The following is a 15,444-nucleotide window of genomic DNA, read 5'->3' as shown; positions in this document are numbered from 1 at the left end:
TCTTGCCTATAATTAACATCTTTAATATTAACGCCACCAACTGCACATTTGTGTTTGTGCTAAAAACCCCAAAACGCTGTTCGCCATACGTAGGTGCTGGGGTCCTGCAGGTTGTAGGGTCGGAGGAATTCCTCCACCGGTTCCCCCAGATTATTCTCCAGGAGCCCCCGGATCAGCCGGTACCGGTCCAGGTCCAGGGAGCAGTGCACGGAGGACAGGCTGCCTTGCACAGACATGTCTGGCACAGAATGGCTCAGCTCCCTGCAGCAGGAGGAGAGGTTCAGGCAGGGAAGAGGTTACAGGAAGGAATGAACTGACTTCTTCACACAACTGTAATGGTTCATTAGAAATGGCACAGAGCATAAACAATTCCCAGAAAGAGATTAAGCGGCATCCACCTTCAGGTCATGCAACAAAAGGCTTAGAGCGAGTTATTCGAACCAGGCGGCTGTATAAACAGGATAACGCCTCTGCTAAGCCAGCGAGCTGGCCGGTGCAGGCACAGAGACGGGGGCCCCCTGCTCACTTGTCCAGGTTCCTCTCCACCTTCAGGCTGAGCCGGCAGCGCTCCTTCAGTAGGCTGCCCCCTGTGCGGCGCACCGAGTAGGAGGGGAAGAGCAGGTCGCCTTCCAGCGGCTTCCTGGTGCCGTCCCAGGACTCGCAGGGCAGCCGCTCCGCTGCAAAGATGTCCATCTCCTGCAGGTCTAGGGCGATGCAGTCCAGCAGGCAAACGTGCTCCTCTGGCAGCGGCACAGAGGTCAGAGGTCAGAGAGTGACAAGGGCGGCTGCATCCAAAGTCATTTTTAGACCAATTTGCACTTGTCCTGTGTTTTTTTGTGAGAACTAACAGTAAGTTCCTACCGGTACATATTTTACTATGGTATAAAGTCATTTTATCATTTATATAATTTGCTTTTCAGATGCTTTATGACATTAATTAACGGGCAGTGATGATTGCCCATTAGTCAAGCTTTGTAAGCTGAATAATTCATTTGCTAATTAACGATGCCCTGAACACCCAGGGTAGAATCTTATTAATGGTGTATTTTATGATCACAAGGGGCCTGGGGCTTTGATGGAAATGGATCATTTAAAGGGGGCATCTTCTAACCTTCCCAACGTACAGTAATGCTGAGTAAGGTTTTTCCACAGCACAGCCTATATAAATAACACTTAAAACAGCCAGGGGGTTGGGGGGCTTTGGGTTTTACAGCCAGTTAAGCGCTGACAGCTCACCAGGACTAACAATATCCACAGCAGGCATCTTCCCCGGGGCAGGCTGGGGCCGGCCCAAGGAAAAGCCAGTGCCAGTGCCAGTGCCAGTGCCAGTGCCAGTGCCAGTGCCAGTGCCAGTGCCAGTGCCAGTGCCAGTGCCAGTGCCGTTGGAGGCCGGCTCCGGAGACTCCTCCCTGGGCCCAGAGTTGGGTGCAGGGGGAACGTTTCTCACACGGTCCTGCAGAATGCAACACATGTTAGCAGAGTCCAAAGCGACAGGAGCCATGTTTCCACTACAGACACCAAAGCATGAACCAGAACAAGCTGGATTGACGGAAATGGGACCCAATGGTGCTGAATCAAAAGACCATCGGGCTGGTTTTATTGGTGCATCCTGTGAAGAACGCACAGTAATGGCCGCAATTACAACAGGCATTAGCCAATTAAAAATAAGTACACAATAACAGTAATAAAAAAAGCACAGGAGAGCAAAACTGGCATTTCCTCTGCACTGTTAGCAGAACGCAGGCCATTCTGCTTTCAGTGAGCCGCCTCTTACGCGACTTGCTGACTGCAAGCAGACACAGCAGTCAGAGAAAGCCAGCAACGTCCTTGAAATGCCAGTGACTCGCCACACAGAGACGCTATAAACTCACAAATAAATGAACAAACTCTTGCAATGATCAGACCCCTTGCAAGTTGACTAATGAAAGAGAACCAAACCTTCAGATAGACACACGCATGCACAGAAGGGAATGTGAGAGTCAAAATGAGCCAAAGGAGAGTAAGGTTTCCCGTGTGACAGGGTACCTCATAGGGGGCAGGATCCTTGAAGAAGCTGGCATGCAAAACCAGATTCTCGTGGAAACAAAAGCGAACACATGATGCGTGAATGACAGCAGGAAGACTAAACGCAGTGTACTGCAAATTTAAAATGACAACAACGGTGATCCACTAATGGCAGGTAGTTTATCCGCACGTGACACAAATGACAAGCTTGGCTCTGATAAATATTCTACAATGCTGAATTTCCAAAGAAAGAGAAGGGGACGAGCCAAGGAAAGAATAAAATATTACAACAAAGACGAACAAAATTTTTACTGAAGATGCTACTAACATTTGTCAAAACGCTCAAAGGTTTTCCACCAAAAATTACAAGCCTGAAGGTTGCTTTGGGTAAAAGGCACAGGCTTGTAACAACACACACATACACACAATTAAGGTTAAGGAAGCAACCCCAAAACAGGCTCAATAGGGAGAGACGCAGTGCAGAAATCAAGCTCAGGCATAACTAAACGCTCCAAGAGAACAGGCAGGTAGCAAATCAGGCAGAGTGTGGGCCAGAGACTCACCAGAGAGGGGAAAAAGGCATGTGCCATGGTAAGTTTCTCTACCTTGTCTTTGTGGGAAAATGTACCACGTGAGCCGGCAGGTAGGAAGCAGTTACGAACACGTAGCTGGCCGAGGTTGGCCACGATGAGCCGGGGCGAGCGGGAGCTCTCTGGGATCAGGAGCACCGGGGCACCGGCCTCGATGTCCAGGAGGATGCGGGCTGCTCGCTGAGGACGTTCCCGCACCTGCCGGACAGAGCCGACAGAGCGTTGACAAACTGCCGGATCTGCACAACGTCCGAGTGCATGCACCTATAATCTTTATTACACACCGTGCTGATTAACGTGACTCTTTATGCCACAAACAACGTTATACTGCAAACAGGAAACATGACACTACAAAAGAATCAGCAACACAGTTTTGTTTTTGGCCTAACTGACTCCTCATTTAATTATTAGTCACTGTTTTGGCACTTTTGAAAGAGCCTTAGTGCTGTTTAGGTGCTTGGAGGAAGACTTGAAGTTACACTACAAAGATTAATAAAGTAAAGCTTGGAGTTACAAATTCAAATTAGGTCAAACCATATTTGAAATAAAAACAAGGGGCGTTTTTCAATACCAAGAATGAAAAGATCGTACTTGTGGTCTTGGCAAGACCGGTCTTGCTAACTTGCCTCCCAAGAATGAACTTGGGAAACAATGAATCATAGGATTGGCCTCATTCTGCGAGGATGCAACCGACGTATCCTTGATATTTGGGGCGAGGCAAGAACGGCATCCGGGGATTTTTACTCTCCTCTGCACTTATGTTCTTGCGTATTGGAACTTGTCTTTGATGATGTAAAACGGGTACATGAGAACACATGTACGGTTAAGTACGCATACTGAGAAACAACCAAAGTGACATACAGCCTGGCCCTCCATCGCAGCCCGCTGCCTGCCCAGGACGTCCTGCAGCTGGGTAAAGTGCTGGATGAAGGCTACCACCTCTGCCTGGAAACGCTGCGTGTGCACGTACTGCACGGAGGCCATCTGCAGAGACACCTTCAAGTCGCACTGACGTTTCAGGAAGGGGTCTGGCTCACCGTACCTGCAAGGGACAGAGAGGGCAGCCTCAGAGACCTGGGGGCGGAACGCAAACGCAACGACAAAGCGTACGGAATGTGGGCCTGTCTCACGTATAACTGAATATCAGTAAGCATGAGTAGTAAATGAATACTTGAGGAGGTTGAAAACGAGCGCCTCGCCGCCCCGTGTGGTGAAGCGCTCCCTGTACAGGTCTCCATGTGGTGTCAGGTCACTGAGCGATAAACGTCCCAGACTGCCTTGCAGGGTCAAGTCTCCCTCTGAAAGACAGGACGTGTTTCAGGAAGACACTGGGAAGCGTGGGAACACAGTTCAAAGTGCATTAAGCAGGTCACTGGCATTTTGTGACAAGGATATAGGATTAACTGGATATTAACTTGACTTTGATACCCAGTTTGTAAACTTACCAATCATCTCTAAATGGGCAGACAGCTTGGAGACACTAGCTTTGGCGAGTTCATTGGTTTTCTTGTTGAGAACGAGGGATAGAGAATGAACCTTGAAAGACCAATAAGAACATTAATGAAAAGCAATCAATCTGGGAAGGAATCAATACATGTACTTGCATGAACAACCAAAAAGTTTAAATAAATGCAAGTTGTTAATCTTATCCTTTGTATTCAAAGTCCTCTTGCGGAATTACCTTCAGGTCAAGCCTGGTGTTGACCCTCTCCGGTTCTTGCTCCTCATAGGCTAGTCCTGGTTCTTCTGTACAGGTGTAGAGTGGCTGGTGACCGTGTGTCTCCTGGGTAGGGTCTAGAGGAACTTTCACAGCATGGTTGTTCGCCGTGGAGCCGATGCCAAAGAAGTCGAGAATGACCACCCAAGTCTGAAGAGTGATGAGAACGTCTAGGCAGTTGAAGTCCACATCCACACTGCGGCTGACACTGCCATAGCGGCTCTTGAACTCAGGATGACGTTTGTCCACCAGGAGGATGTTTATGTGGACCAAGGAATCATCAAAATCTGGGACCTGGAGAGATGCCGGGATGTTGGGGGTTGGGGAGGGAGGAGGGGTACTTGGGCAACCAGGGTCTTCAGTTTTCCGAGCACCAGAAGATGGTGTGTTGGGGTGTCTCTGGTAGAACTGGAAGACATTCTGTGCCTCCTCCATCTGGGCTGGGAGGGAACGGGGCATATCAGGGTAAAGGACACTGGATGCCGTTGGGCAGGACTGTGAGAGGTACTCTTTGCGGCTGAAGGTGGAGGGCTTTGGGGCACCCCTGGAAACCATGAGATGCTTGTACTTTGAGTCTGGATTGGGCTCCAGAAGATCCTCCATTAGCAGAGAACGAAGGGTGAGCTCAACTGCCAAAGACTGAGGATGGTCCTTGGTGAAATCCCCCTCCAGGTCCTGGAAACACAAGCTGACCAGGCCCTGAGAGCCCTGGCTGAGGTCAGCACTGAGATGCACCTGCAACTCTGCCACTCGAAAGATGGCCCTCAACTGGGTAAAAGACGGGGGCCGGAGGGAAGGGCTGTGGCCCGGCAGGGGAATGGGCGTAGAGAGGGAGGAGGACAGGGAAGCATAGGACAGCCCAGCAAAGGGAGGGTCGTGTGCAAAAAGTCCGCCCTGCGAATCTGGGAAGCGAGGCAGCTTGGCGTAGGACGGAGTGGGGGGCGGCGGAGTTGGGGGCTGACTCGGTGTTGCTTGATCATCTTCAATAAAGGACAGATTGTCCAGGGTCTGCAAGACCTGCTCATATACAGGCTTGGCGAGAAACACCTAGAATAAACCAAGGAGAGAATGGTTTACATTAACGGAGCATCTCTGATTACATCAACAAAAACCGAAGGAAAGAAAAAATGTTATTAACAGGTATTGGGTAAAATTTATAAAAAAGTATCACATTTGATCCATAGGTCCCAATGAAAACCCTGACTGGTTGCACCTAGAGGCAAAATATATACACTAACTACAGTGGATTGAAACAAATGACTTGTGCACTAGATACATTAAAACTTAAAATAAAATAAATTAAGAAGCTGGAGCAATTTACCTGTACAGCATTGACAAATCTGCCCTCTACTCTGAGCTGTCCTGCGCTGAGGAACGGCTCATCGTTAGAAAGGAAGGAAAACTGTGTGTCATCTGAAACAGGAACTTTCTCAACGGTGAACTGGATCGTGGTGTCTTTGAGGATGTGAAAGGCTTAAACACAGGGAAACATGACAGCTGATTAACCGGTGTTCGGTCAGAGGCTAAGAGGTTTTTTAATCACCCAACAATCATATTACAGGAGCTACTATATGCTGGTTTGAAACTGCCACAAACAGAAGAGTGTTTGATATTGAGGGGGACAAACAATAAATTACATACAACGGTCTATTTATTAAGAGGGACTGAATGAAGCAAGATTAAATGTTAGGGTTTCCTACAACCCCTGACCACAAAAACCTCTAAAAGGATTTTAGAAAATCAATCAATCAATTAATAAATCAATCAAGCAAGCAACCCATCCATCCATCCAGTCCACTGTGGGATTGTGTGGGTCTGGAAAGTATTTATTCAAATACCACTGGAAAAACAGGCAACTGTTCGTCTTTCCTAACTGGATGAAGGTATAACAAAAGCATCTCACCTCTCCCACGGTTCAGGGACTCAAAAAAGTCATGACGTGTGAACTGAAGCTCCTCCTGGCTGCTGCCCTTACTGTGACTGGGTGAGAATTTGGAGGTGGAGCTACGATCAGCACGAGTGGCCTTGCGGAGGACCAAGTGACTGGTGTTGAGTGAGTACAGACAAATGTCTTTAACCTCAACCTGCAACTTTTCCCTCTCTGAGCTATCCTGCTCAGACATAAAATTCTGAATGGTTATACTACCTAAATGTCCCACTAGAAGCTCAGGGTGGCCTGGCTTTCGTGGAATGGAAACAACAGGGGAGTCTATGCTAATGTTTAAATTGAGTTTGACCATAAAAGAATCTACTTTTGGTTCCTCCACTGGAACCTCAACATCAGCCTCATCTTCAAGACTGTTGGGCCAATTACACTGACTCTGCCTTCTGGACCTCCTGGATGGGGTTTCAAAAATCGATACCATGCCACTATACTCTGCCGTCTTTGTGGCAAGCACTGTGGACACTTTGGTGGCTGCCGATTTCAACATGGAGCGAAAGTTGTCCTCCACCTCATTAGCAGAGAGACTGAGCTCCTTCAGAAACTTAGCAGAATGGTTGTAGTGCAGAGAAGCCATCTGCAACTGCAGGGAGCACTCCCCTTGTGATTTCTCCAAAAGCTGAAAATTCAGAGCTTCCGACGGTGCTCCACCAGCGCCGGAGAAGAGGGCCATCTCCCCTTCTGGGGGAAGATCTTCCACATTTCCAATGCTGACCACAGACTGACTTTTCCCTCCTTCCTGAGTTAGGTCCACCAGCTGAATGCATCCAAGAGAACCGTTGACATCGAGACGACTCCCCATGGAAACATTGACTTTGGTACTGTTTATGCTGGCTGTGGCAATTTTCATGCCTTTCTTCTCTCCACCCAGTACAGTGCCGGTGGAAATAGTGCGCAAGAGTAACAAGTTCAATCGGTGTATCTCCACAGTTACCTCTGTGTTCTGATCATAAGTAGACTGATAGGTTTCATTCAAACCTTCTTCATCAGACTTGTGATAAGACTGTTGGGGTGAGGGAGTCCATGAGCTCTCTTCTTTAGGGAAAGAATTTTGGAGGAACTTTAGAAGTTCCACCATTGTTTCTGGGTTTAGGATAATGTCGAGATTGTTGACTTGCATGGTGGCCACTTGGAGGGAGCTGTCCAGGTTCATAGATGGACAGTCAGAGCTGACAAACTGGTACTCTAGCTTAATGAGGGCATCCTGGTCTTTGAGAAATGAACTAATATGGGACATTTTGTCAAAATCTGGCAAGGATTCTCCATGAATATCTGATAACTCATTAAGTTTACCATCAGGTGAGATTGGGGAGGACGGCTGGCTCTCCCTAAGGCTGCCTGTAGGAACATCAAAGCTGAGATGCTTGTGGGAGGCCACCAAAAGGTCAAAGTCTGAACCATAAGTCTGCAGGGTATCAACCAGAAGGAGCCCATGAACGGTGAGGGAAACTTCGGCATCATAAGGTCGTTTCACAAAGTGTGCATTTGTTCCGAAAACTTTAAGTACAGAAATATATCGGCCACCACTCTCGATGCCCAGCTGCATGTAGTTAATGTTGAACTCTGCAAGAAGCAGTCTTGACTCCACCAGGACCTCTCTTGTGTGTTGCTCCAGTGTCATCACACTCTGAGTGAGATTTTTTGTAGACCCCTGAGATTTTTGAAGGCCATCCTCTCTCTGGAATATTTTTTCATGACGCAGTGTTACAGGGTCCGGCGATTTTCCATTCTCTGTAATCTTTTGACTGGAGTCCTCCTCTTCTCCTGCGCCGCTCAGAGTAGCTAAGCAGCTTCGGAGGGCTATCATTTTCTCCATGTTAACATGCACTTTGAGGTCAGGCAGAGTTCCTGATAGAACTGCACCGGGGAGCTGAGGGTCAGAAGTATAGCAGAGCCTCTGCTCCAACTTAAGTAGGACGTTGAATTTCTCAACAACATGAGTTGGCCCCACCTCACTTCCCTGGAGGTGCTTCCAGTTGTCCTTGTACCGGCCAACCATGATCTGCAAGTCATTGAAGGACAATGAGTACTTTTCATAGAACTTTCGATTGTACGGCAGCGTGCCCTCCGACTTCCAGATGGGAAGCTCTGTGCTCTTTATGGAATCTACAAGCTCCATTTCTGGCTCAGGAGAGGGAGATGCAGGGGGCGTGGCCAGAGGAGTCTGGTATTCTTCGTCACTAAGCTCATCTGCTTCTGATTGAGGGGACTTCAGCTTTGTCTTGGGTTCATCTTCAATGAAAAATATCATATAAATACGTACATTTTCATAATAGTCACCCAACAGCAATCAATCATGACACAAGTATGATAGTCATCCAACGGTACCTTGAGAATTAGTCAGGAGAATGCGACCTAAATCCACAACCACTAACATGGGGTCTTCAGACTGAAAGTCATCTGGGAAGATCACCTGAGGAGCACAGATATCCAGCTTCATGGTCCAACGCTTGCTGTTCTCCTGCCAAGGAAAATGCTAAATCATTAAGGAAACCACAGCAGGAAGTGGGCAAATCAGATATGTAGATGGACAATATCAACATGAAGTTTCTTAAGAGAGGCCTTACGATGAACTCGCCAACTAGCAGCTGGTCAATCGTCTGCCGGATCTCAGCCTTGGTCTGCATCTTCAGCTTATTGTACTGCCTCCTGGCGGCTTCTGCTACCCTCAGTTCCAACTCAGACTGATAACCAAAACCTGAAGTGTACAAGGTCAGCTACTGCACCAGCCAATAAAAACCTCCATCACCACAACCTGCACTTAAAATACTAAGAAGCCTACCGGAGGTGTGGACCCGGCCCTTGTAGAAGAAGTCAGCCACCTTTTTGATGGCCTGTGGGTTGTAGATGATATTGAGAGGGCTAGTGTTCACCTCCAGGCGCCTCTCGAAATGCCTCCTTGCTGGGTTCCGCTCATAGATCATCTCAAAGACTGGTGCTGCTGATGACTGGTCTGAGCCTGATTTAAGCAGAACGGTTAAATAAACCTACTGTTACAATGTGCCTTGACACAAATTCAAAACATGGAAATATGAACCACAAGCTATTTATATTTAAAACAAACAACATACCGGCGTTACAATATCACTATTTTCATTAGTTATTTTAATCTACATTATTACTTTGTAAACCTGCCTTAAATATCTACAAATTACACAATTGCACCGGTACATATCCAAACAATGTTTGCATGCAGCTCAAGGTTCCATGAGGAGGGCGAGAAGAATCGGTTTGCTGTGATTAATAACACTTGCCTGAGCTGGGCGTTTCTGAACCGCTTGCCTGATTAAATGTCTGGTTGATGCCCACAGCAATCTTATCCTTGTACAAGGGAAAGAGTGATACCATAGTACGATGAACAAGTGATATCATACGCAATCACTTCATGCAAAAAGGCTGTCAGTGAATCGACACTGACCAGTTTCGGAGAGACGAGCACAGGGAATATCGTTCCCTGGGTAGTGAGGTCCCTCAGAAAAAGCCCTCCAAGTTTCAAAGACAGCAGAGAAGACTCCGATCGGGGAAGCGACTCCACCCCAATCTTCACTCCTGAAACCAAAAAAAAAAAAAAAAAAAAAAAAGACTCAGTTTGGACAATTAGAATGATTCGCTTTTTTCGCAAAAAGTGTTACAACAGGTTTACAAAAAAATTAACAAATAAATTCAAAATCCAAGTACCTGAGAACTCCAGCTGAATGACCCCTCTCTCAAGAGGTGTAGGACTCCTCCAAGTTTGGGCAACACCGTTGTCATGGGGCACCGCGCCTTTCTCGTCCTGGTGGAGGAGAGTGACAGCCCCCGTCTCCAGCAGGAAGTCAAGACGTGCAAAAACATGGTCCCTCCTGGTGAAGGTGTTTAGAGTTTGGGAGTCTTCCAGCGGGTCAAAGAGGTCATCAGCGTTGGCTGCAGGCACACATACATTCCCTGCATCAGTCAGATCGCTCTCGTTTCAGAGGTTTATACACATTCACTAAAAATAAATAAAAATTTAGTTCTTGCTTGCGTAGAAAGCATCCTGGCAGGTTGCTCTAGCTATAAACCAACACCTAAGGTCCACAGCTCCTGTCTCTGGAAGATTTCAATTTGAACTCTCACCCAGCATGTCCCACGTGCCCTGGTCAGTCAACAGCTTGCCAGCAGCAGCCGCTGCCTGAGCCTCCATGCTACCCACCGAGACCGGGTCCGAGTCCCCGTACCAGCCCCCCCAGCCCGGGAACCAGGACTGCAGGTACTGCAGCATGCCCGAACTGCCGCTCTTGGGGATGGAGGCAGCGGGGGGACAGGCGGCCAGGTCAGACATGGGTTCTCGAACGCTCTACAGCACATGGGAGAGGGTTCCCTATCAGGCTACAGTGAAACAATGTTCAACATCTGAGTGAGGATGTGAGACATAACACAGCAGAGTCTCTTATTTAAAATGTCATCCAATTGGCTGATAGATACACAGATCGACAGACAGCCACAACAGACAGATAAAATTGGGTAAAATTATTTTGGAGGGGAAAAAAAAAAAAAATACACAGAGATTGTAGGGATCGCTGGTCTCTGTGCTCCAATGTTTACAGAGGTTTACTGCACATATTTTCAATATCCATACCCGAATAAAATTAGCATGCACGTTAATCATCGGCGGATTCATTATAGGCGTCCAGGTCCAGGCATGGAACGGCACAGCCTGAAAGGCTCGGGATTTTAAGGCTTAATGCAAACAAGCCGCTCCATTATGAGACAAAGCACATAAAACATCCATACGGCAGAGATTTTACACTGCAGGACTAAGCATGAAAAGCTCATTGTAGCCACTTGCCTCTGCGATCTCCTCCTGCTTACGAAAGCGGTGATGGACGACCTCCCTGAGACACTGAAGCTCCTCCAAGCTCTGTTCAGTCTCCACCCTCTCCAGGTCACTCTGTTGGGAGAGATGGCAGAAACTGTTCACTCTCTGCTTTTCTCAGTGTGCGGCTCACTGAGTTAACAGAATAAGGGTCAGAATCAGATTTATTGGACAAGTATGTTAAGCCACACCAAAAATTTATCCCCAGCCAATGGTGTCTCAAGCTAGACAGTAAATATACAGGCAACGAACATACACTGACATTTATGCCTCTGTACCTGTAACCAGAAGGTCACTGTTTCAAATCCCATCCTTAGCAGATGTGTCACATCTCCAGTGAATAAGGCCCTAAACCCCCTAAAATGCTCCAGGGGACCCAGATAAATGCCTGACCCCGTGCTCAGATGCCAACCTTTGCTCTCAGGTGTGCGTCAGTACTTTTGCCATTTTCACATGAAGCATCACTTCATTTTAAAGAAAAGACTTGTGCTCCTTACCTCCTCCATGGGGTCCAGGAGGACCCCCTTAAGCCGGTCCATGTACAGGGTGGTGTACAGCAGCGCGTCCTTCGCCCGCCGCAGGACAAACTCCCAATTACTGCGCCGCCTCCGCTCCCGCATGCCGCTCAGGCTGGCGTCGACGGCGAAGCGCCACCACTGCCGGCAGCTGCGAAGACACACACATCAGGCACGGCGAGAAGAGCGCGCGCACACGCATCAGGCACGGCGAGAAGAGCGCGCGCGCACACGCATCAGGCACGCCGAGAAGAGCGCGCGCACACGCATCAGGCACGCCGAGAAGAGCGCGCACCGGCCGGCCGCCGAGCCCAGGACCCGCACTCACTTTCCGGAAACGGGGACCCGGGGCCTCCACCTCCGAAAGCACATCTCCTTCTCGCGGCGGTCGAGCTCCTTCAGGAAGGCCATGATCTGCTGGTACTGCACCTGAACAGGAGAAAGCGGACGTAGGTGCAAACATCTACAGGGAGCGCTCAACTCGACAAAGGTGAAGCCGGGCCAAAATAAGGACTTTGTCCAGCATTACATGATCTCCAGCAATCAAATGATCTATAATTAGCCAGCAGGCAGAACCAGGCATGTAGGTGGTAATGCAGAACAAAAAGATGGACTAAGCATCACAGGACTAGATCATTACAATCCAAACGACGGTAACAATACATTCACCTAAAGTGACTTAGAGCCTTGTTAACCACTAACCAACCCACTGGACCCTGAGCCAGAATCCGCCCTGGAGGTTAGTTCTACAGGCACTGCATCCTTCGGGACCGCAGCAGCGCCCCCAACGGGTAATTACCTGCGAGAGGCGCAGGGACACGGGCTCCAACTGCACCTGGCCTTCGATGCGTGGGGTGTGGCGGGATCGCAGCGGCTCCTTGGAGGCATTCCGGCGCAGCAGCACAGAGGCGCACACTGGCTCAAAGACGTACTGGTGCTCTCTGCTGTGCATGCAGCGCGTCATGGCCTCCTGGCGGGGCGCGTTATGGGAAGCCAGTGATCCGTAAGTGACCACAAAACCACTCTCAAGCACATCATCATCATCATCTTCTTAAGAACAACAAACCATATTTTCCACGATATTTTCTTTATTTCTGTCATATTCTATAATTTTCCATTTTTCATTTGCATACTGCGTATTTTTCCATTTGTTTGCACTACTCAGATAGTATCTGTATTTCAATTTCTCCCTGCAATCAAAAAAAGTTTATCTGGTCTAACCTCATACAACCAAGATCTACGTGCAGACACATATATTAAACATGCTGGCAGTGTATGTTATGCTAGATTAGACCTTTGGCTATGCTGCTGAAATCAACCAATGAGAAATGTTACTGTAACCAGACGCAACATGTCTTACACATGACCACCAATGAATTTGCTTCTACAATAAAAAAACATTAAATGTAAAACACAAGCATAAAAGATGAGGCAAAAATGTTTTTTTTTTTTTTAAAGAGATAAACACCACATATTCCTTGGAATTAGGAAAATGCCGTTTGTTTTGTTTAACGTACTCTAGGGTATGAATAAAAAAATGGAGCATTCTGTTTTTAGAGTATTAATTTTTAACTAACCATTCTGAATATAGAGCAGCAGTAGCCTACTCCACCACACTGGCTGCATTAGAACTACGGCTTTTCCTGGTTCTCAAATAAACTACACGATGATGCGTCATAAACCATTATCCATCTTCTCTAACCCCTTATACATTGCAGGGTAGTGGTGATGACACAGCACACAACAGGTGACAGTCTCAGTGGGACACTAGACCATCACAGTGCCCACACTCTCACCCTAAGGGCAATTCAGTCCCCAAGTCACCTAACAGCATGTTTTGAGATTTTTTTGGGGGGGGGGGGGGCAATGAAAGCATTTAGTGGAATCTCCTGTAGACACACACTGGCACAGACACATACACTCAGCTGGGAACTCAGACCCACAATCATGTAGGTGCCAGGCAGCAGAGCTAACCGCCAGGCAGCAGAGCTAACCGCCAGGCAGCAGAGCTAACCGCCAGGCAGCAGAGCTAACCGCCAGGCAGCAGAGCTAACCGCCAGGCAGCAGAGCTAACCGCCAGGCAGCAGAGCTAACCGCCAGGCAGCAGAGCTAACCGCCAGGCAGCAGAGCTAACCGCTAATCCCTGCATTAAAATGATGTTATAAAATATTGACAGCCATGGAGTTTTACCTGGATCTCTGCTACAGGAAGATTTCCCAGCATGCAGCACTCCGTGTCCCAGTAGACACAGAAATCCCGGATCTCTAGCTGCTTCTGTCGCAGGAGCTTCTGTACCTATAGCAGGGGAAAGATGCCATATTTGCTGCTTGTTTGCCTGACAGGTTCAGGGCTCAGTGATGTGGACTAAAAACCACATCTCTGTATTTCTAGGCAGAATAGCTACACACAATAAATATCTCAGTATTTTCAAGTAAATGGGCTAAATGTTCCGTTTGACAGTCAGAACGGCAAGCGAGATGTTACAAACACTTATTAAAACAAAGTGTGGTGAAAACCAAATGCACATAAAAGGTTTCCTTTCCTGTTTGCAAATACGCTACTTCAACTATTCAGTATTTAAAAAGTGATGAGACAAAAATAAAGGCTTTAAGGTCAATTAAAGCAGTTATGACATGAAATATTTCGTAATTTCCACCAACAGACAGTTTTCTTTATGATATTGCTCTGAAAATAGAAGATGAATATTTAGAAAAAAAAATCTATATCTAAAACTTATTTGGCAAATGGCTCTGAAACCAAAAGCCTGACAATCATTGAAAGCGCATTTCATAACTAGAAAAGATCCTCATTTTAAGGCCTTAAAAAAACTACTAATAATATTGCAAATTACCATATTTTTACCCATTGAGCTATCAGGTTTTGTTTAATTAAATGAACCAAGTGATTCTTTCCCAGCTAAATAATTAGATGTTAGCTCTGAATCTTAGGATTCTGTGCAACATCACAACCGAAGTGCTCATGTTGATTTTTAATAGTGTTATTTCCTGATTGTAAACACTATTAAAAATCTTTTCTCATACTATTCCCTCATTTGGGAATCTGTTAACTCCATCAAAGAAATAGTGTGTTATGACTTCATAATTCAAGCTAATGCTAACAGGTCAATTATCAAATATCACGTGCATTACGATAAAAGTATTTTAATACAAACGGTATTGTCTCATCCTAAATCTCACGTGACGATACACTGATAGACCATAAAAAGGCGACGTATCGGCCAGGCCGAGGTGATACTGTATGTACGGCATTAGAGCAGCACTCACCGGCTCTTTAGTGGCATTTTGCGCAGACACATTCTTTATGCAGACACCGAAGGAATAGGGTTTAGATGGGTTGGAAAAGTCATCCTCAAACCGCAAGTGAACATCTTGAATCTTCAGCTAAAAAGGAACAAAACCGGACACCAGTTTCGATTTTAACTGTACTCCGAAACACATCAAGAAGGCGAAAAATAAAATGGCGGAGAGCTAAAGAGTGTTAAGGGTGTCTCTCTGTTCTGGAATAAGGATCAGAATTCTGTCAGAGGGCAGAAAAATCAAAACTAAACAATACAATCCCAAAACAATGGTCAATACCCTTTTATACCCTTAAACTGGGTGGAGACCCACCGCCCCCCCCCCCCCATACTCAACCTATAAATATGCCCTTGCATATAACCCCAAGGCAATGAGACACGCTGATTGAGAAGTCAGTCAAATCTGCAAAATACATCAATAACTAAGCTTTAGTGCCGAGTTAAGTTAATCTGGAAGACAGAGAGCAGTCCACAAGACTCTGAGCGAAATAAGAGTATCCATGGAGTGGGGAGTGAGCCATAAAGA

General features: G+C 47.0%; 1 protein-coding gene across 3 annotated transcripts in view; it reads right to left on the bottom strand.

The window, feature by feature from the left end:
• Positions 1-15,444, bottom strand: part of vps13d (vacuolar protein sorting 13 homolog D) — a 54,699-nt gene that overhangs the window by 35,883 nt on the left and 3,372 nt on the right. The window contains exons 6-29 of one of the 3 annotated variants that reach the window (XM_049016301.1): positions 14,887-15,003; positions 13,793-13,897; positions 12,402-12,572; positions 11,931-12,031; positions 11,585-11,753; positions 11,061-11,162; positions 10,349-10,568; positions 9,932-10,156; positions 9,672-9,802; positions 9,508-9,574; positions 9,036-9,212; positions 8,821-8,951; positions 8,582-8,714; positions 6,215-8,485; positions 5,633-5,784; positions 4,276-5,358; positions 4,040-4,130; positions 3,766-3,892; positions 3,456-3,636; positions 2,568-2,792; positions 2,026-2,073; positions 1,237-1,453; positions 527-740; positions 90-261 (exon numbers count right to left, since the gene is read on the bottom strand). In XM_049016301.1, coding sequence (XP_048872258.1) covers positions 90-261; positions 527-740; positions 1,237-1,453; positions 2,026-2,073; positions 2,568-2,792; positions 3,456-3,636; positions 3,766-3,892; positions 4,040-4,130; positions 4,276-5,358; positions 5,633-5,784; positions 6,215-8,485; positions 8,582-8,714; positions 8,821-8,951; positions 9,036-9,212; positions 9,508-9,574; positions 9,672-9,802; positions 9,932-10,156; positions 10,349-10,568; positions 11,061-11,162; positions 11,585-11,753; positions 11,931-12,031; positions 12,402-12,572; positions 13,793-13,897; positions 14,887-15,003 — 6,630 coding nt within the window. The remainder of the gene's footprint in view (positions 1-89; positions 262-526; positions 741-1,236; positions 1,454-2,025; positions 2,074-2,567; positions 2,793-3,455; positions 3,637-3,765; positions 3,893-4,039; positions 4,131-4,275; positions 5,359-5,632; positions 5,785-6,214; positions 8,486-8,581; positions 8,715-8,820; positions 8,952-9,035; positions 9,213-9,507; positions 9,575-9,671; positions 9,803-9,931; positions 10,157-10,348; positions 10,569-11,060; positions 11,163-11,584; positions 11,754-11,930; positions 12,032-12,401; positions 12,573-13,792; positions 13,898-14,886; positions 15,004-15,444) is intronic. The other 2 variants (XM_049016300.1, XM_049016299.1) reach the window with 2 other exon arrangements.

This window comes from Brienomyrus brachyistius, chromosome 6 (genome assembly GCF_023856365.1).
Source record: "Brienomyrus brachyistius isolate T26 chromosome 6, BBRACH_0.4, whole genome shotgun sequence".
Lineage (NCBI taxonomy): Eukaryota > Metazoa > Chordata > Actinopteri > Osteoglossiformes > Mormyridae > Brienomyrus > Brienomyrus brachyistius.
Note: the sequence above shows the minus strand (reverse complement) of the source record. Positions and strands in the feature narration are given on the sequence as shown.